Genomic DNA, 21,619 nt, shown 5'->3' on the forward strand with positions numbered 1-21,619 from the left:
AGAAACCCCATGTTTTAACAAGGGTGGGGCGGACAGATGAACGCCAGATGTGACAGATGAATCACATGTAGTTTGCTCCCGGCTGCTAATCTGACCATCACAATTACTTCCCTTTGCTTTCCGTTAAGCAAACAACGGGTCTCTGGCTGCTGTTGTATGCAGATATATTAATAACCGGTGCTCTAACAAGAGCAAGACCAGTACTAAGCACATCTCTGAAATACGTTCCATTTCCCCCCACAGCGTTATTTGCTGGGAAATAGTTACAATGGAGAGAAGGCTTACCAAGGGTTTACTCTGGCTTTGTCAAAACCACGTCTGTCGTTTAATAGATAAACACGGAAACTGGCAACGGGAAAATTTTGTTTTGAAGCTTGAGGTCAGAGGCGGAATTAAGAAATCTGCGGTGCCTGCTGGTAAGTCTGCGTTGTTGCCATTTAAACAGACAATAAACCACCCCTGATTACACTGATCGGAAAGCAACACATTAGCAACCTTTTTTTGCTTTAAAAAAGGGGAGGGTATTATGGAAACTTTTTTTAGAAAAAGAAAATAACTAAACGTGTTCCTATTCTTCCATCCTATCTTCAGCACCTAAAATGCAATTAAATCAAGCCAGTAGGAGCAAGACAAAGAGTTTTTTGTTGTTGACTTCCTGCATCCATTGGGTTTTTTTCCACATTTGAGCATTATTTAGCTGTTAATCTGAATTCTTTTGCCCCTGTCCAAATTGGACCAGAGAGGGTATATGGCTGCAGGCACACCTTGTGGTTTGGGTGGGGAAAACCCAGGAAGTGCACAAAAGCACATCGTCAGGCAGCTGTAAATGCTCAGCACAGGCTTTAGCAGTTTTCTGGTTTTGAGCAAATTTGAGGGATCAAAAGGTGTGTGGTATGTGTGTGTATGTGTACAGTCCTCAGTTCAGAACACTGGAAACAGTTACAATCCTGACCAGAAAAGAAAACTCCACTGCAATTTCTCAGCATGCATTTTTCAGCATGCTGTACGACAGGGGTTGGCAAACTAAGGCCCGGGGCCCAGGTATGGCCCCTCCAGGCTCATAAATCCGGCCCGTGGACCCTGATGCTCACTCAGTCAGCCTCGCCGCGTGGGGACTGACTTCTGCGAAGCTGGCACGGCTTCTGGGAGGCCGGCAACGCTTGCGCAGCTTCTGATTGGCTGCAGGAAGTTCCTGCAGCCAATCCGTGTGGGATGATGCCAGTCAAGTCCAACATTCTAAGGGGGGACCAACTGCCACTTTGTGTCAGTTAGTCTTTGGTCGGTTGGTCGGTTAGGCTGCTGCTGCTTAAAGATGTGTTAAGAGACTCACTAATATAGTTTATATAGTTTATACAGTGGTGCCCTGCTAGACGAATGCCTCGCTAGACGAAAAACTCGCTAGACGAAGGCATTCGTCTAGCAGAAGGCTGCCCCGCAAGACGAATTTGTCTATGGGGCTGCCTCGCAAGATGAAAAAAAAAAAATTCGTCTAGCAAAAACCGCGGTTTGCATTGCCGCTTCGCTAGACGAAAAAAACGCTAGACGAAAATACTTGCAGAACGAATTATTTTCATCTAGCGGGGCACCACTGTATCTTTTGTTTTGTAACCTAAATATGTACACGAATGAATCTGTCAGCAAATTACTTTACTTTGGTTATTAATCAGATTCATGTGTATCTTTATTCTGAGAGGGATATAGGGACTGACAATCAAGAAAGGACGAAAGACTCAAACGAGTCAGCAATCCGCTTGTCGCTGTGCAGGTTTAAATTAAGGAACGTTTAACTCTGCAACTATATTATATAAACGTTCCCACAATCCGAAGCATTGCTGCCCCCGCGCTGAGGTAAACCCGGCATAGCCATGGACAGAGAGGCCGCCGGGCGGGCGGGCAGCATGTCAGGGCCGTGCCCTGGGCATCGTGATGGGCGCATCACGGGGCTTCAGCCGGAGCTTGGCGCGCATGCTGGCCCTGCGCCGCTGCTGCCGGGGTGCTTGGCAGCAGCGCTGAAGCAGCTGGAGGGCGAGCTGCGCTCCGCCTGCCCGCCGCTCCACATGCGCAGCCTGCCTGCCAACCTGGCCCCGGATGACAGGCCGCAGCGCGTGGTGCACGTTGCCTGGGAGCTCCATGGGGACGGGTCAATGGAGCGGCTGCTGCTCGTCAACAACGCCAGTGAGCAACCGGCGCCGAGACGCGCTCCTGAGCACGTGCAGAGTGCATTCCTCCTCCAGGTCCGGAGGCAGCTGCAGGACAGTCTTGCAGGGTATTCATATTTTTCAAAATATAGTCCGGCCCCCCACAAGGTCTGAGGGACAGTGGACCGGACCCCTCATGAAAAAGTTTGCTGACCCCTGCTGTACAATATCTCCTGTAGGAATTCTTAAAGTGGTTTGCTTGTGGAGTTTTCTGGTTAAAAGAAAAGGAATACCGTATTTACTCGAACTGAATGCTCATCTTTTTTGGCCAATTCACGTTGCGAAAATTAAGGTGCGCATTAAATTCAATGGCACATTTACATTCGCCAGCAAATACTTTTTTGGGTTTCAAAGTTCTGAAAGTTAAGGTGTGCATTAGATTCGATGGGACATTAGACTCAAGTAAAATATGGTATTTAAGAAGAAATGAAAGCCCTGAGGAAGCAATGGGCATGGAAAGGGGAGATTTCAGAGATGATCATAGAGAGGTAGTTCTGGATGCTATCTTTGTGGGATTCTCACTGCCCAGATGCATGCTAATCCCAACTGTGTGGAAATTATGAATGCAGACAACCAGGCTCTGTGCTGGTAGATGGAGACAGAAAGACTTCCTTGCAAGGAGCCCTGTTGGATGGCAGGTGCACAGATAGCAGGTGTACAGGAGTAGATGGGCACCATGAGACTTCAAATAGCAAATCAGGACTTGAAAAGGCACTTTGCTGGTAGGGATTAGTGGGCAAGTCAGGTCTAACAGACTCAGTTTCCACAATCAGAAGAGTCATGTGGCACAGAAGTTCTTGCACTGCACTACTTCAGTGAGAATGTGTGGGTTGCATGTTTGAATGCCCCCTCCCATTTAAAAAGAGAGACCAAACCTTTCTCTGGAATCTGTGAAGAAGAAGAAGAAGAAGAAGAAGAAGAAGAAGAAGAAGAAGAAGAAGAAGAAGAGGAGGAGGAGGAGGAGGAGGAGGAGTTTGGATTTGATATCCCGCTTTATCACTACCTGAAGGAGTCTCAAAGCGGCTAATATTCTCCTTTCCCTTCCTCCCCCACAACAAACACTCTGTGAGGTGAGTGGGGCTGAGAGACTTCACAGAAGTGTGACTAGCAGCTCCATGTGGAGGAGCGGGGACGCGAACTCGGTTCACCAGATTACGGGACTACAACCACTACACCACACTGGCTCACTCTCTGACTAGATAATGATCAAGCAATGAATGAATGAAGCGAAAACTGTGCACTAATAAAAGTGGATGTGCAAACCCTTTCAGAAATCATGTTCACTATTAGCTGTGTGAAGCAAGCGTCTTCACATGGTACAGATTCTCTGGACGCAACCTGCTTTTCCTCATGCAAAGTTCTTGCACGCCCTTCTTGCATAAGCACAACAAACTGTTCCGCAGCGCAGAAGGAATTCTCTGGATTGCAGAGACTTTATCCTTGCCTTCTTTAATGTGCTGGTTTCCTCCCTTCCTTCACACTTTATGTAAGTTGTTTGCTTCCTGCGTCCAGGGCTACTGGTTGATAGAATTTGTTTGCGCCCAACTGAGTCATTGGAAAAATATAGTGGTTTGTTTGCACCCTGCTGGTAGGAGAAGATAGTATTTTGCATCCAGCTGAGCAACCAAGGAAGCAGGATCTTCTTTGCAGAAGTTTGAGTCTATTAAATTTTATATCTGTGAAATCTGTAAAGTGGATTTTGCATTATATAATTTATGTTGGAGAATATGAATTGGATTTTCTGCATACATTTCACAGTTAACAGCAAACACTTGGAGACTGTTCTGTTAGTAAGCAATTTATAAACATGCGGGGAAAATAATGAAATAAATTTCACATAAAAGAAAAAGACAAATGAAGCTAGAAATAAAATACCCAATTTCCTGATTTTTCCTAGTCCGGCTTCATTCTATAGAATAACGCTTGCTTCTTGGGGATTTATCTTTTAAGCCTACTGTTATGAATGCTGGCCAAGTATGTCTTTGTTTTGTATATCCGCTATTGATCAAATTGTTCGTTAATGACCCAAGATGCTCAATGAATGGCTCTTTAGGGCAGGATTGGGGAACCTCCCATGCAATCCCCATAATCCCTGACGGTTGGCCATGCTGGCTTAGAATGGTGTAGAATGTGAACAGGGCCGTCCTTAGCATATGCACCGCTGGGGTGCAAAGATCCACCCAGCGCCCCCAAATTTAGTTTAGGTAAAGGTAAAGGGACCCCTGACCATTAGGTCTAGTCATGTCTGATTCTGGGGTTGCGGCGCTCATCTCGCGTTACTGGCTGAGGGAGCCGGCGTACAGCTTCTGGGTCATGTGGCCAGCATGACAAAGCCGCTTCTGGCGAACCAGAGCAGCGCACAGAAACGCCGTTTACCTTCCCGCCGGAGCGGTACCTATTCATCTACTTGCACGTTTGACGTGCTTTCGAACTGCTAGGTGGGCAGGAGCTGGGACCGAGCAATGGGAGCTCACCCCGTCGCGAGGATTCAAACAGCCGACCTTTTGAACAGCAAGCCCTAGGCTCTGTGGTTTAACCCACAGCACCATCTGCGTCCCCAAAATTTAGTTTAGCCGCCCCCAAATTAACTTTTATTGAGCTTTTTTTTGGGAGGGGGAAATTTTTGGGAGGGGGGATTCGCTCACCTGTAACGACGACTCAATGGGAAATAAAAAGACTGAAGTAGTAGAGGCTGAGTTGAAGAATGAAAGGAACCTTTAGGGTCACAAATATCTCTTTCTGCGGATAATGGATATACCTTGCCGCCTAAAGTTGGCCTATGCTGTTTGCCTCCACCTATGTTCAAGTTTGTCTATGTATGTAAAAAAAAAACAGATGTGTTACAAGCATGCCATTAGTTTGGGCAATCTTCCAAAAGAAGCCAACCATTGCTCTTGAAGCAGTTTATCACTTAGGGAAACAGCAGCACCATATTCCAGCACGTATAATTTCACAGCAGTCCTACCTGGGTTTATTCTGGAAACATATCCTACAGAGTTCATGCTCCCTTGTTAAATGTGCATAGGATTTCAGCATTAGATTTATTTTTTAAAAAAGTCAGTCAATCTTTAGTCAGCCAGCCACGCTGTGATCACTAAAAGTCAGCATGGTTTTCTGAAAAATAAGTCATGTCAGACCAATCTGATCTCATTTTTCTGACAGAATTACAAGCCTGGTAGATGAAGGGAATGCTGTGGATGTAGCCTATCTTGATTTCAACAAGGCCTTTGACAAGGTGCCCCATGATATTCTTGTAAAGAAGCTGGTAAAATGCAGGCTAGACAATGCTACCATTCAGTGGATTTGTAACTGGCTGACTGACCGAACCCAAAGGGTGCTCATGAATGGCTCCTCTTCATCCTGGAGAGAAGTGACTAGTGGGGTGCCACAGGGTTCTGTCTTGGGCCCAGTCTTATTCAACATCTTTATCAATGACTTGGATGATGGGCTTGAGGGCATCCTGATCAAGTTTGCAGATGACACCAAATTGGGAGGGGTGGCTAATACCCCAGAGGACAGGATCACACTTCAAAGTGACCTTAACAGATTAGAGAACTGGGCCAAAGCAAACAAGATGAATTTTAACAGGGAGAAATGTAAAGTACTACACTTGGGCAAAAAAAATGAAAGGCACAAATACAGGATGGGTGACACCTGGCTTGAGAGCAGTACATGTGAAAAGGATCTAGGAATCTTGGTAGACCACAAACTTGACATGAGTCAACAGTGTGATGCAGCAGCTAAAAAAGCCAATGCAATTCTGGGCTGCATCAATAGGAGTATAGCATCTAGATCAAGGGAAGTAATAGTACCACTGTATTCTGCTCTGGTCAGACCTCACCTGGAATACTGTGACTGTGTCCAGTTCTGGGCACCACAGTTCAAGAAGGATACTGACAAGCTGGAACGTGTCCAGAGGAGGGCAACCAAAATGTTCAAAGGCCTGGAAACGATGCCTTATGAGGAACAGCTTAGGGAGCTGGGTATGTTTAGCCTGGAGAAGAGAAGGTTAAGGTGTGATATGATAGCCATGTTCAAATATATAAAAGGATGTCATATAGAGGAGGGAGAAAGGTTGTTTTCTGCTGCTCCAGAGAAGCAGACGCGGAGCAATGGATTCAAACTACAAGAAAGAAGATTCCACCTAAACATTAGGAAGAACTTCCTGACAGTAAGAGCTGTTTGACAGTGGAATTTGCTGCCAAGGAGTGTGGTGGAGTCTCCTTCTTTGGAGGTCTTTAAGCGGAGACTTGCCAGCCATCTGTCAGGAATGCTTTGATGGTGTTTCCTGCTTGGCAGGGGGTTGGACTGGATGGCCCTTGTCGTCTCCAACTCGATGATTCTATGAATCTCTTTTGAGTATTTTTGCAGCTTTATTCAGTATCTGCCCACAGCAGGGAACTGAAATCAGCTAAACGCCAAATGCAGATAAAGCCAGATAAAAGTGAGCTTATGAAGGGCAGTGCATTTTAGCAGGGTGGGGAGAAGAAAGCTCTCACACTTGCAAAGGTCTGTCACTCCTACTCATGGTCTTGATCAATTGCCCCACTTGTTTCTTCAACTGTTCAGCCCCATTCTTCTTTCTCTTGAGCCCTTTTCCCTTTTCACCATTCATGCTTGTGTAAATCCAGGGCTGGACTTCCATGACATACTCAATAGGCAGCTACCGTTGTTGCATTTCTTTAACTATCTCCAACTCTTATTTTAATGATTATTAATTTTTACAAGTTCACTAACAATCAAGATAATTCTGCCTACGCCCATTTCCCAGGCTCACCAGGGGAAAGAGTTCAGATGTAACTTAGAGAGGTTCTTCTTTGCAATGTATAATGCACCCACTAACACCATGACTCTTACAAATGACTATTGAATGTGAATGAATTCCTTATTATATATACGTCATTTTGCACTACAATGGTACCTCGGGTTACATACGCTAACCCAGAAATAACGCTTCAGGTTAAGAACTTTGCTTCAGGATAAGAACAGAAATCGTGCTCTGGCGGCCCATTAGCTAAAGTGGTGCTTCAGGGTAAGAACAGTTTCAGGTTAAAAACGGACCTCCAGAACGAATTAAGTACTTAACCAGAGGTACCACTGTACTATCATCATCATCATTATCATAGCATAAACAGCTCAAAATTGCTGGTCATCTCCATCTTTTTTTTTCTCCCTTAAGCCTACACAGGTAATAAATGGGAACACATTTGCTAAAAATCATATGTAAAAAATCATATGTAAAATTTGGCTGAATACTTATCTGTGTGGATATCTATCTATAACAAACAGTTCCAAAATCTTGTCAAACCAAGCGCTAGCAGGCAAGTGTATAAGTGGTATTTCTGTCCCGCTGTCAGATAGAATCTAGATCCATGCTTGGGATCTTCTCAGGATCAAAGCTACACAGCAAGATTACCCGGTACTTCCACGTTTCTGAATCTGGCATTGAACTCACATAACTGAGTGTGATGCAAGTGCACCTGGGGACATAAAAATCTGAAAATGCAGCATGTTGTCTCTTTGACACTTACAAAGCGACCTAGCTAGGTTATAATTCGGGGGGGGGGGGGAAATCCAGTATCTTTTGCAGCGTGGAACAGCACATTGATTTCCTATCAATCAGCTTGTTACACAACCATCAAGTGATTCAAAACTCAGAACAGAAATTTAAGGTCTCCTTCAACCCACAAATTAAATAAAAGCGAACCAAACAGTTTGTCCTGCGAGGAAGGTCACCAGACATATAAAAGAAATACAGGTGAGCTGCGCCATCTCCTTGATAACTTTTGTTTCCCTTCTCTAAAGCTTTTTTTCTAACTCTACAATATCCCTTTACCCACAGTGACCAGAACTGGGCACGGCATTCCAAACACGATAGCACCACAGACTGGTATAATGGTATTATTATTATACAAGTCTATGGGACGCGGGTGGCACTGTGGGTTAAACCACAGAGCCTAGGGCTTGCTGATCAGAATACTACTACTACTACTACTACTACTATTATTATTATTATTATTATTATTATTATTATTATTATTATTATTATTATTATTTGGGTGAGCTCCCGTTGCTCGGTCCCTGCTCCTGCCAACCTAGCAGTTCGAAAGCATGTCAAAGTGCAAGTAGATGAATAGGTACCGCTCCGGCGAGAAGGTAAATGCAATTTTTGTGCGCTGCTCTGGTTCACCAGAAGTGGCTTAGTCATGCTGGCCACATGACCCGGAAGCTGTCTGCGAACAAATGCTGGCTCCCTCGGCCTATAGAGCGAAATGAGCGCCACAACCCCAGTACCTTTACCTTTATTATTATATTAGCAGTTTTATTTTTAATCCCTTCCCCAATGATACCTAACACGGAATTTGCTTTTTCTAAGCTGCCACAAAAAAGGTGAGAAAGGCACAGATAGAATGGAAAGAACATGTTTCAAGAGTCAGCTTCAAAGCACCAGCTTAGTGATGGTTTTCTGAATGAGCAAACCCCAGCAACAGCCCAAAGCCCAACCAGTTTCATGTAAGGAGAGCTACAATCAACAGAGCAGCTACTGAATCCAGGGCCGTCTTAAGCATATCCGGCGCCGTGGTGTGAAGATCCCTCCAGCGCCCCCCCCCTTCCCAGAGTTTTGACCTTTTCTTAGGGCTGGAGGGCGGCTCCGGCGGGGAAGAGGCGGAGGCTGGCTGCGGTGCCTCCTGGCTCAGCTGGCCGCTTTGTGACGTGGTGGCCACGGCAGGCAGCACACCGAGTGAGTGGGCCTGCGCCGAGCACGCGAGGGCGCGTGCTCCGCTCCCGCAGAGCGTTGGCTTGGTTTTTTTTCCCTTTTAGCCTTCTGGCGCCCCTCAGAATTCGGCGCCTGCAGGCTAAAAGGGAAAAAACCAAGCTGACATTCAACGGAAGTGGCACACGCACCCTCGCTCACTCAGCGCGCTCGTTTGGTGATCCCCGGACTCTCGCCTGGCGCCTTCTAGAACATGGCGCCGTGGCGCCCCGCGCCACTAGCCTCTATGGGTAAGACGGGTCTGACTGAATCATAACTTAAGGACAGAGCACATTCAGAACGTGAGAACTGGGATCTCTGGATACAGGCTTGTGATGTAAATAAGTCTTGCTGATTGCAGAGGGATGGATTTATTACAACCATGAATTCCAAAAACCATAAGGTAGTAAGCAATATAAAGAAACCATAAGGTAGTAAGCAATATAAAGAAAAATCCTGTCCCCACTTTAACAGTTCCCGTTTGTAATACTCTCATCTTACATTATTTACGTATGTGGCAAAGTAAAGGCTCATTCACACTTCTTGAATCGGAGCAAACATCAATTGGGTTTTCTGCGGACTGACGTTTGTTCAGATTCAACAGAAAACAGCGGGGTTTTCCTGGGGAAAGCAGCGGGACGAAAGAAAAACCTCTTGGAGCCGTGCCCAGAAATCATGGGACAAAAGGAAGAAATCACAGAACCCAGAGAAGTGCGAATGAACCCTAAGTCCCATAACCACTTATCCCCGTTAAACAGCAGCAACAAAAGTACTTGCAAGGAATGTGTGCCATCTAGCCAACTTTAAATCTTTGGATATCTAAACGGTATCGGTGGGAGGGACATCAAGCACATGCGTGTGAAATAAAGCTAAGTTGAGAGTTCTTTGGTAGGATCATGCTGGGTACTTGCTGCAAATTTTCACCGGGTCTTCACATTACAAATCTGATTTTCTTTTGCCATTAATCCTGTTCTGAGAATAACAGAATCATAGAATTGTAGAATGGCATGGCATCATGAGAGTCACCTAGTTTAACCCCCCTGTAATGCAGGAATCTTTTGCCCAATATGGGGTTCAAGCCCCTCAGATTCTCATTACTGACAAAGCTATCTATGGTGATAAAACACACGTACTGGAGAATTCTTACCTTGTTCATTCTTCTTCCTTCCATAGGCTAGATCAGGGGACACAAATATAGGGCCTGCAGGCACCAGCATACCTGGCAGTACCTCAAATGGCACCCATAATAGGCCTCAGTAAAAGATCCCCTGAAAATTCACAATGCATGAGAGACTGTATGTTTTTCCTGCTCAATTCCTGTTGTCACTGGCCCAGCCTTTGCAGCTGCCATTTTGTTTTATGCCACACACACACCCCAAGAACCATTTTGTGACTGGCACTCATGACACTTTCTAGAGATTCAAAATGTGCCCACTGGCTCCCAATGGATGGGTGACCCCTGGGGTAGACTGAGTTATACCTCACTGAAATCACCGAGTGGCCCCCTTTAGTGGCAGTTAAATTGGTGGAAATGGCCATCATTTTTAGGATGGATGGTGTCTGTGAGTATGCAATACTTGCATAACTACAAGAGGGTGCATTGCACCCCACTGGAGGATTGTGGTCAGTGAAGGCAGAGACACCCATAGTCCGAGGGGAAAGGCAGGTTTCCCCCTCACTGCAACGAGTGCTCTTTTTCACACAAAAATGTATGACAAACACGTCTGGAGGCAGTTGGATGATGGATGGATGCTAACAAATTGAGGTTGAATCCTGACAAGACAGAAGTACTGTTCTTGAGGAACAAAGGGCGGGCTGGTGTGGAGGATTCCCTGGTCCTGAATGGGGTAACTGTGCCCCTGAAGGACCAGGTGCGCAGCCTGGGAGTCATTTTGGACTCACAGCTGTCCATGGGGGTGCAGGTCAATTCTGTGTCCAGGGCGGCTGTCTACCAGCTCCATCTTGTACACAGGCTGAGACCCTACCTGCCCACGGACTGTCTCGCCAGAGTGGTGCATGCTCTAGTAATCTCTCGCTTGGACTACTGCAATGCGCTCTATGTGGGGCTACCTTTGAAGGTGACCCAGAAACTACAACTAATCCAGAATGTGGCAGCTAGACTGGAGACTGGGAGTGGCCGCCAAGACCACATAACACCGGTCTTGAAAGACCTACATTGGCTCCCAGTACGTTTCTGGGCACAATTCAATGTGTTGGTGCTGACCTTTAAAGCCCTAAACGGCCTCGGTCCTGTATACCTGAAGGAGCGTCTCCACCCCCATCAGTCTGCTTGGACACTGAAGTCCAGCTCCGAGGGCCTTCTGGCGGTTCCCTCACTGCGAGAAGCAAAGCTACAGGGAACCAGGCAAAGGACCTTCTCGGTAGTGGCGCCCGCCCTGTGGAACGCCCTCCCACCAGATGTCAAAGAGAAAAACAACTACCAGACTTTTAGAAGACATCTGAAGGCAGCCCTGTTTAGGGAAGCTTTTAAAGTTTGACGGACTATTGTATTTTAATATTTTGTTGGAAGCCGCCCAGAGTGGCTGGGGAAACCCAGCCAGATGGGTAGGGTATAAATAAATTCTTCTTCTTCTTCTTCTTCTTCTTCTTCTTCTTCTTCTTCTTCTTCTTCTTCTTCTCCTCCTCCTCCTCCTCCTCCTCCTCCTCTTGTAGGGAACAAAGGGGAAAGGGAGTACTTGGAGACACCGCTGGTTTAATTTGCTTTCTGTCCCCGATAGCTCCAACCATTGGGAATCAATTCAGCTCCTATCCACAGAGTCCTATTCTGGGTTCTTCTGTGTTAATCACACCAGAATGTGCTGAAAATGTGACTGACTTTTCAATTGAGAGATACGAAATATAAACTCTTAAGAGTTGTTTGGATAGGCTGGCTGAATGAATTAAATCCTTTCCCGAGCCCCAGAGATATGCATCACTTTATCCTAAAATTCTCAACAGCATTTTCTTGACTTGCAGATGCTAAAAAACGTTTCAATGGCTTTTCACTTGATAGGAATCATTTGGGAGATTAAAGTGGAAAAAATTATTTCTAGGTAAGAGTGCTTATCTGTTCAGGCACTGATGCCAATCTCATTCAAGCACCCCATTATAAAGTAAGTGTAGGCTACATTCCCCCCATAACCCCCCCCATAAAAAGGTGGTTGACATTCGACTGTTATTTAAGTTACGTAAGGGCTTGCTGATCAGAAGGTCGGCAGTTTTAATCCACTCGATGGGGTGAGCTCCCATTGCTCGGTCCCAGCTCCTGCCCACCTAGCAGTTTGAAAGCACATCAAAAGTGCAAGTAGATAAATAGGTACCGCTCTGGCGGGAAGGTAAACAGCGTTTCCGTGTGCTGCTCTGGTTCGCCTGAAGCAGCTTAGTCATGCTGGCCACATGACCCAGAAGCTGTACGCTGGCTCCCTCGACCAGTAATGCGAGATGAGCGCCACAACCCCAGAGTCGGACACGACTGGACCTAATGGTCAGGGGTCCCTTTACCTTTACCTTTAAGGCTGGTCTGAGGAGAAACTAGGTTCTTTTAAATACTATGGGACATAACTGTAAAACCACACTTCTGATGGGCTTAATGGGTAGAAAAATCACTCATTGGACAGGAAAAGTGATTGGATGAGGTTGGATTCCACTCAAATCTGATTGGCTGAATAACAGGCTGGCTGCAAAATAAATGAAGCTATTCTACTAGTCTTGCCGGGGGTGGGGGGGGGGAGAAAGAAGAAGCAGGCAGAAGGCAGGCCTAGAGAAAACTGGAAATTTAGTTTGTCTCATTGGGAAATGATTTATAATGAATTGAAAAAAATGTTTAAAATTACCTCCCCCCAAACCCCAGGGCCCTTTCTATTGGGGATAATTTAAACTGAAATTCCCAGGTGTCAGAAAAGGCTATTACTGTGGCCCGTGTTTTGTTAGCCTGAAAATGGAAAGTGAGTGAGGTCCCAACTAAAGAAGATTGGCAACTTAAGTTGAAAGAATGTACACAACTTGCAGAATTAGCATATAGAAAAAGAGAGCAAGAAGAACATATGTTTAAAGAAGACTGGAAAACGTTTATTGAGTATGTGGAAAATAACTGTACAGCTGTAAACGCTGGCAGGATTGAAACAAATTCAACAGTGTAAATAAATTTTGACGGATGTAATATTGGAAGACCGATTGGAATAATTTTTGTAAAATATGCAGGGATGCAAGATATGCACAATGAACCATGGAAAGAGAAGAAGGGAAGTCATTGATATTTCAAAGTATGTAAAATGTTTATTTGAAATGGTAAAACAGAAAATTTTATTAAAAATTATATAAAGGAAATATAGTCTGTCTCAAAAGAGCTGAATCACTGGCTTATGCCGAAGGCTGGCATTGAGGCCATATAAAGGCATTAAGCAAGTGAGAAGGATTCAGTTAGGAGCTTCTGGAGCTGACCAGAGTGAGAACTGTCTGCAAGTCTGGCTTAGAGGAAACCGGATGAAGACCATGGTGCCTGGTGGCGAGATTTACGGGGGAAAGTGGAATATCCATTAAATGGGTTAGGAGCAACTCTTTACTAGGCAAACTTCCGTAACTGTCATTTGAAGATACCGTAACCTCATTGCAGCAAACATAAGTAAGAAATAGGACCCAGCTGAATTTGCCTTATTTTACATTTATAATTTCTGATAAATAAATAATTCCTTTTTTACTTTTATATACTTCTACTTATAAAAGTGTGCCTGGCTGGTTTTAGGCCATGTCTAAAATACCACAGCTACAGGGTTGTAGATGAAGGCTTTAGGAAACAGGATAATATAAATATATGGCAGTTAGGTTTTGAATTTATGGACAATGGTGGGAGTAAATTAGGAACCCCTCGCTCCACATGCCTCAGTGAATCGGCAAAAATGAATAGAAGTAGGGTGACTCATCACAATCACCAAATTAGGTGGCCCTAAAAGGGACAAATTCATAGGGAGAAAGGCTATAAATGGCTACCAGTCCTGTTTGCTAACTGCTACCTCCAAGATGAGCATTAGCATGCCCCTGAATCCCAACTGATGAGGAAACAAGATGCTGAACTAGACAGTGTTGCCCCAATTCAGCAGGGCACTTCTTGTGTTAACAGGCCCGCCACATCTTCATGACCCGTGTTTTCATGTTCACAGCACATAATTTAAAAGCACCACTTTCCAAAAACGAGTTTAGGAATAATCGACAGTGGTTTGGAGATTGCAGCTTAGGGGTCACCAACACAGAGCCTATGGGAGGTCCCTTTGAGGTGTTACCCTGGAACCCACAAAGCCTCCAAGTACCTCCCCACTCACGGCCCCCTAGTCATCCTGTGGTAAGAGTGGTTATCCTTTTCTCAGTACCCTTTGTACTGAAAAAGTACAGGTACATACAGTTGCGGGAAATACTTCGTCTTTCAGCTCTTTGTGTTTTACAAGGCTCAGTTAATTGCACTGGATCCAGCTTTTACCCAGATTCTTTGGAAATGCAAATTGTATGTGCATGTACTTTCTCTCTTTCTGTCTCTTGGGAGTGGAGGTTGGTCTGGCGGAGAGAAGTGGCCAGAAGGGTGGTGGTCCATGGCCCTCACTCAAAAGTCCAAGTGTGCCCACAGGCCTGCCCAAATATGCCCCACAGGAATGAACGAATTCCTATGCCCCACAAATAACCCAGAGATGCATTTGAAATAAAAGGACACATTCTACTCATGTAAAAACACGCTGATTCCCGGACTGTCCGCAGGCCAGATTTAGAAGGGGACTGGGCCACATCTGGCCCCCAGGCCTTAGTTCTACAGGCTGCCCAGGGGAGATCAATTTGGGGCCATTCATAGAATCATGGAGGAGTTGGAAGTGCCCACAAGGGCCATTTAGTTCAATCTCCTGCAATGCATTGTTGGAAAATAGAGGGAGTCCCTGTCTGATCCAATAGGGTTCTTTCTTATTTCCATTTAAAGCACTCTATTAACATTGCCTGATAAGACTGACAGAAGCTCTTCTGACGAAACACTGGGAATCTTACCAAGTGCTGCACAATGGATATAAATGCCAGTTGTTAAGGGTTTCACACAAATTCAGTGATTTTATTTCCCAACAGATGGAAATAGGTTCCCTCTCAGTGCAAGTGCCCTTCTTAAACTAACTGTTAAGAAAGACTAGCTCTGCAAACAGGACCAGGAATCTCAAGTGTTTCTCCTAGTCAGAGCTTCTGTACCATCTGCCTTATGCAACAGAATCATCCCAGTTATATAATGCAACTCGTATTACACAGGCTGAATCTGACTGCTACTGGACAGCAGTTGCTCAGATTATCAAACAGACACTGACAACACTCTACTATTAATACTACCCTCTCATTTTCCCTTTGCGATCGCCTTCCCATTTTTAATTAGAATAAAGCATTATGAAACCGCTGACAAATATTCACCTCTCCATTTCGCCTTCATATGAGCATCATATATATATTTTAATAACAAGCATAGGAATTAATATTCTAGATGACAGAATTAAAATTATAGAATTCCAGTGAAAACAGTGCATTGTGAATAATTAGGAGTCCCACGTTACTAAGTGAGGCTTACTCCCTTCAAAGTATATTTAGGATCGCAATTTAACCTTCCCTTAAAAATTGTATCACGGCAGCAATTCTATCACAGCTCTGTATTTCTTATTCACACACACACACACTCTTTCTCTCTCTCACACACACACTCTTGTGCTAAGGAGGGGTTGAAGCAACAGACTGTGTTCAGGCACAAATGTTGAAATATTTATTCATTTCTGTGTTTCAATTTAAAATGGTGCAAGTTGACTGCATTAGAATAGTTGCTGCTGACTTTGTATATGGGCACACATGGCAAGGCAAGAATCCCTGGACCTGCGGCAGCTAATTGAGCCTAATTGAATCGTCTGCTCCTCCCTCCCACATTTCATTTTTGGATTAGCACTAAATGGAGACTCCCACCTGCTCCACCCATACGTATTGGGCTTTCCTGACCACTAATCTGTTGAAGTGTTCTGGGGAACTCAGAAGCTTGCTCAGTACAACAGGATCCGATGCTGCTTTCTAGAAGACATGACTGAGTCACATAAAGCAATTAAGTAAAAGCCTGTTACTTTAATTGCAAGAATGAAAAAGAAAAAAAAAGACCCAACGCTGACAATTGTTCTCATTAGGCTTGAAGTAACATGAATTACTCATATCAGCGGCGAAAACGATCGTATGACTAACGAATGGGAAAGTGGCCCCATGATCTAGCCCTGAAACATGAAGCAATATGGTTTAATTAAATATGCAACCACCTCTCCTCATCCTCCAATCCCCAAATGGACATATATTTTTCGAGAAGTATTTCCAGGAGAAAATCACCGTACAATTACAGGGAGGTTTTTGGGGAGCAGAGGGGAAAGCTGAGAAGGAAGATAGTATTGGCAGAAATAATTATGGCAAATGTCACAAAACCATCGATTTCCCCTGAAAAATGCATCTATAAAAAAATGCATCTTGTTGAGAAGGGGACGACAGAGGATGAGACGGTTGGACAGTGTTCTCGAAGCAACTGGCATGAGTTTGGCCAAACTGCGGGAGGCAGTGGAGGATAAGGGGGGCCTGGCGTGCTCTGGTCCGTGGGGTCACGAAGAGTCGGACACGACTGAACGACTCAACAACAACATTCAGGGTTAACTTCAACCAAGCTATAATTATAATAATTGTTACTTTTTTAAAAGGGGGGATTGATTTTTTTACTTAGTTTTCAAATCTGTTTTAGTTTATCTATGTATATGTACATTCTGCATTTGGGGGTGGGTGGGAGGAGTATTTGGGGGTTAACACTGAAGAGGAACACATCCAATGCCTATGCTGGAGCTATTAAAAATAAAATGAGAGGCACAACCCAGCAGGATACTATCATGCCCAAACCCCACCAAAATGAACAAAATCTGCACAATGCATTCATTTCAATGGGGTTTGCACAGAACCTGCCACCAGACTGCAACCCAAACACCTAAGGATGTTCCACTAGGCATTGTCCTCTCTGTCTTGCTTAGTGATACTGATGTTTGGAAAGCAGTAGGAGGCTCAAGAAGGATCTACAACCTGCATAAGTCCATCGCAATACGCAGTTGTTTAAAACCATTACTTGGAAATATGGGTTTGCAACCATCAGACAGTACCAAGTTTAATTTATGACCAAGAGATTAAGAAAAAAATATATTTATAGACGGATTTATATACCGCCGTCTCACAGAACATCAGGATGACACACAACAACAGAAAAAACATTTAAAAGCAGTACAAATTTTGCACTGGCCTGTGACCACAGCGCACGTTTTCAGGGGAGGAAGGGATACAAAGCACATTAAGATTTTGATGCCATTCACTGGGAGCTAGCCAATGCAGGTACACCCATTACAGCAACTTTTTTTTTAAATAAAAGAAATAAATGGATGTGTGGGTTTTCTTACCAAAATCCCTTCCCGCCACATCCCAAAAACATTTTTTAAAATGAAACAACAGAGCAGAGGAACTGTTGCGGTCTCTGTTTTGAAGACCGTATACCTGACTTTGGTAGCAATCCTATCCCTGCTTACTTGTGTGTAAATCCCACTAAACGCAATCAAGTATACAGTATGTATATGCATAGGATTGGGTTGCACATATAGATATACATATGTGATTATATATAGAAAGGGAAACAACTAGATATAAAGGGAATCTCCTGCATACAGTATTTAGTTAAGATTACAAAGAGCCAGAAGGCAATAGGAAGTGCTGGAGGCAGCTTAGCTCTCGCTTTATCTAGATTAGGCTTCAGTCTACTATCAACCCATTCATTTCAGTAGACACCTGAAGAGCTTGGGGTTTATTATACACAATAATTGTGCTGCTCCTTTTTGCTTTGTTTCACTTATCCGTACAATCTTAAGCGGGGCTGCAGAGGCTCTCCTTTGAAGCTGTAGGCTTCATTTCATAACACCACATCATATCTCCACGCAGCACCAGAACATAGATAGCGCCATGTCAGGCTGCGAGACCGCTTTCAAACATCAAAAATGCTTTTCCGGATCACAGCAAAGAACACACTGTGCCTCCATTTATGTGAGAACTTGACCGGCCAATCCTGGAATTAATTGCTCCCAGAATCTGGTAATACTGACTCTTAGTCACTGGTACACTTGTTCTCCCATCAATGTGCTGCATTTCCCTTTTTAGCCAACAGATGTGGTTGCCCACCGTGTCATCTTGTAGCAAGGGGACTGCCTACGTTACTGTTCTATATGACAAAATTCTTCTGCCAGTCAATTTGTCACTGGATGACTCAAAAGTTCCAGTTCTGGGAGAGGGAGGATTAGCTCACTTCTACTCACTCTCTCCAGATAATTCTGAATTTTATAAATCTTGGCTTTGCATGTCTGCTCCCCAAAGTCACCTTTTGTAGGGCACTCCTGGGCACCTTCTGTGACCTGGCAAAGGGTTGCTTACACCGTGTTGGATTGCTGGCTGCTGGATTCTACAGAGCCTCTCAGAATAAGAATCTCTCCTACTCAGCCCACCAAATACTACAGAGCAGAAATCCTCTTCCATTTACACAAAGATTTGGGGACCAGAACCATCTCCCCCATGATCTTTGCTGACACCCTTCCTGCCTCCAGAGATCCCAAAGATCAGCAATCCAACCCCATATGGGCCACAGAAAGTGGTTAGGATGCCTGCCGCCCCACCAGTGCCAGAGTTTCGCAAAATGTTTTCTATACACCCTTTTGGGGAGTCGGGTGGGGAGTTGGGCAGGGCTTGTTTGAGGTCCGGAACTATTTTTTGTAAGTGCTCTTGAAGCAGTGTGTGGCCCAAGATGGGCATCTCAGTATCATTGCCAGTATTGCAGCAGGGTGATGCTGGGGCACAATTGAGCATCATCCCAGAGGTGCACTCCAGCATCCTCCGAGACACTATAAGGTGTCAAATAACCAATCTGCTGCTCTCCAAGTGTTGCAGGACTAAAACTCTGGGACCAAAGGGCTGCTGGGCATTGGAATTCCAACATCCGGAGAGCACCGCACTGGCTACCCCTTTTGTAAGGGATCTCTTGGATAAGGCACACAGCATGGGAAAGTTGTGACTGAACGTCCTTTTAAGAAGAAACAACCAAACAAGACACGAGGGACTGAAAATTTGATTGGATAAGTGGTGCTCCTCTGATCAGTTTTTTAGCCCCTTACGCCTCCTTTAATATTTAAGAGGTGAAAGTTGGGAAGTCACAGATCACCCACATCATGTGTGGCTTGGTATTCAGCCACGTGGATAATGCAGTGCAGCAAAATGGCAGCGCAGGAAGAGATGGAATTGAGCCAAGCCTCTAGCCTAGGCCTTTGCTCCAGAACACCCCCTTCAATGCCAAGGCTCAGCAAGGGAAAGAGACCAGAGTCCTTTCCCTTATCACAGAGGGAGCCAGCTGGCCAGATATTAGCAGGGGGGAGAGGTTCAGGGGTGTTTCACCCACAGCCAGGCTGAGTGCCACCCAAGGCCTCTCAGTGGGCCAGGACCATTTTAAAGTCCAGGCTGCTGCTGGGCCTAGAGAGCCCCCACCCAAGAGTCCCCCCCCCACACACACCGCGCCACCAGGAGCCCCCTCCTTACCTGCCCTTTGACAAGGCTGGCGGCAAACTGGCGCATGACGGCCTCGACGGTGTAGGCGCTGGACCAGCCTCTGGGGGTGAGCAGCTCCATGCAGATGGCGCCGCCGTCCAGGACGTAGCCGTTCTCCAGACGCGGGCTGAGCACCCGCATGAAGGGTGGCGCGAAGGGGAAGTTGTCCGGGAAGGTGAGGTTGAGCAAAATGTACTCGGTGTTGGTCTCCTTCATGTCCTGCCACAGCACCGAGTCCTTGTCCACCTGGTGCAGCTTCACGTTCCAGTCGAACAGGCTCTCGTCCACCAGCTCCACCGAGATGAAGCGGTCGCTCAAGCGCGCGATGTCCTGCAGCTCCTTCATCAGCCGTCGGGTGCGCACTTGCGTGCAGTGCGCCTGCCGGCTGGCTGGCACCAGCGACGGCGGCACCAAGGCCGGGGTGCTGGAGCGCCCGACACTGCCCCCCGACGCCGGGTCCTTGCCCGAGCCAGCCTCCTTGCCGTCGCGCTGCTGCTGCTGCTGCTGCTGCGCTTTCTCTGGCGCGCCGTCGGGGCTCGCCTGTTGCAGCTGCTTGGCTACTTCCAGCACCTTCTTGGGCTTGTTGCGCGCGGGGCTGTTGCCTCGGCTGCTGCTGCAGCTCTCTTTGCCGGGGCTCCCGCAGCCGCTGGCCGGCGTGCCTTGCAGCTGCTGCTGCTGCTGCTTATTCTTCTGGTTGCTTTTGCCCCGCAGCGAGGAGCCTTGCTGGATGCTGCCGCGACGGTGGTGGTGATGGTGGTGGTGGTGATGCTTGGGGTCCTCGGTGTCCCTGTTGTGGATACGGATGAGCCCGATTTTCCGCAGCAGAGTAGCCATGCTCCAAAGGGCTTTGGCCGTGGGGGTCGTCGTCGGAGGGAGGGAGGGCAAAAAGAGGACCCAGAGACCCGCTACCTGCCCGAGGTTGGTCAAGCCAAGCCGCGCACGCCTCGTCTCCCCTCGGGTGCCGAGCAAAGCGCGGACGGTGGGAAGAGGTTCGTGGAGTGGGGAGAATCCGTATGGAGGGGCGGCGGGAGGAAACAGAAAGGGTGGATGTGGCCGGATCCTCGCCTCCGCCGCAGCTGCTCAGGCGCCTCCTCTCAGCAGAGCCGTCGGTGCTGCTGCTGCTGCTGGCAGCATTGCCGCAGTCCAGCCGCTTCTCCCCGGGTCACCAGAGCTCCGCCGCCAGAGCCATGGAATCCCACGTTGGAAAGCGCCGCCACCCCGTGTCCCTCCGCCCACTCCCGACGACACGCTGCTGCTGCTGCAGGAGGCCGCTTCCTTCCACAATAACCTTCAGCTCCGATCGACTAAACCACACGCGCGCGCGCGCGCACACACACAATGGGATCCAGTCGGGCTTGCTCTTTGGGAGGTGGGGGGGGGGTCTTCTTTCCCCCAGTTTTTTTTCCTCCCACAGCGAGGTAAGATGATGGCTCTGCCGCATGCGTTTATTTTGCAATTAATTCCCACCCCTCCACCCACCTTCTGTCTTTCCTCTCCTAGGGCAACGTTTCCTCACCCGTTTTTCCCTGTCCAAGCTCCGGGCTGCTTTGCAAGCAGAGGAACCCTCCGCCTCGGTCCTTTCTCCGGCCGGGGATCCGGCGCAGGCGAGGCTAATATTGGAGCGAAGCCGTTCGTGCGCACCGGTGGGGTGGATGTGGTGGGGGAGAAGATGGAGACGGATCCCCCCCCCCACACACTCCGGCGAAGCGACGGCGCTGACCTTTCGCTCGCCTCCTCGCGGCTGCAGGCTTTTGGGGAGCCCCCGTCAGCTGCGCGCGGCGCCTCCTTCTGCCTTGCAGGCTACCCCGCGCTTCTGCAGCGGATCTGACATTGCGGGGGGCGGAGGGGGGGCGGAGAGGGAGGCAGAGGAGGAGGAAAAAAAAAAAACCCCGGTTAAAACCCGCCTACTATTCTGTATGCGCAAGAAGAGGAGGGCCCAGCCAGGCAGAAGCTCACGTGGTGGCAACCTGGGTCCCTACTGGTTGGAGGGGGAAAGGAGAATGGGGGGGGGGGAGAGAGAGAG

At 46.9% G+C, this 21,619-nt stretch overlaps 1 protein-coding gene across 1 annotated transcript in view; it reads right to left on the reverse strand.

The window, feature by feature from the left end:
• UBE2QL1 (ubiquitin conjugating enzyme E2 Q family like 1) overlaps positions 1-20,484 on the reverse strand; it is a 28,421-nt gene extending 7,937 nt beyond the window's left edge. The window contains exon 1 of the mRNA XM_033154309.1: positions 19,588-20,484. Coding sequence (XP_033010200.1) covers positions 19,588-20,430 — 843 coding nt within the window. The 5' untranslated portion in view covers positions 20,431-20,484. The remainder of the gene's footprint in view (positions 1-19,587) is intronic.
• Positions 20,485-21,619: the final 1,135 nt, after the last annotated feature.

This window comes from Lacerta agilis, chromosome 7, assembly GCF_009819535.1.
Source record: "Lacerta agilis isolate rLacAgi1 chromosome 7, rLacAgi1.pri, whole genome shotgun sequence".
Classification (NCBI taxonomy): domain Eukaryota; kingdom Metazoa; phylum Chordata; class Lepidosauria; order Squamata; family Lacertidae; genus Lacerta; species Lacerta agilis.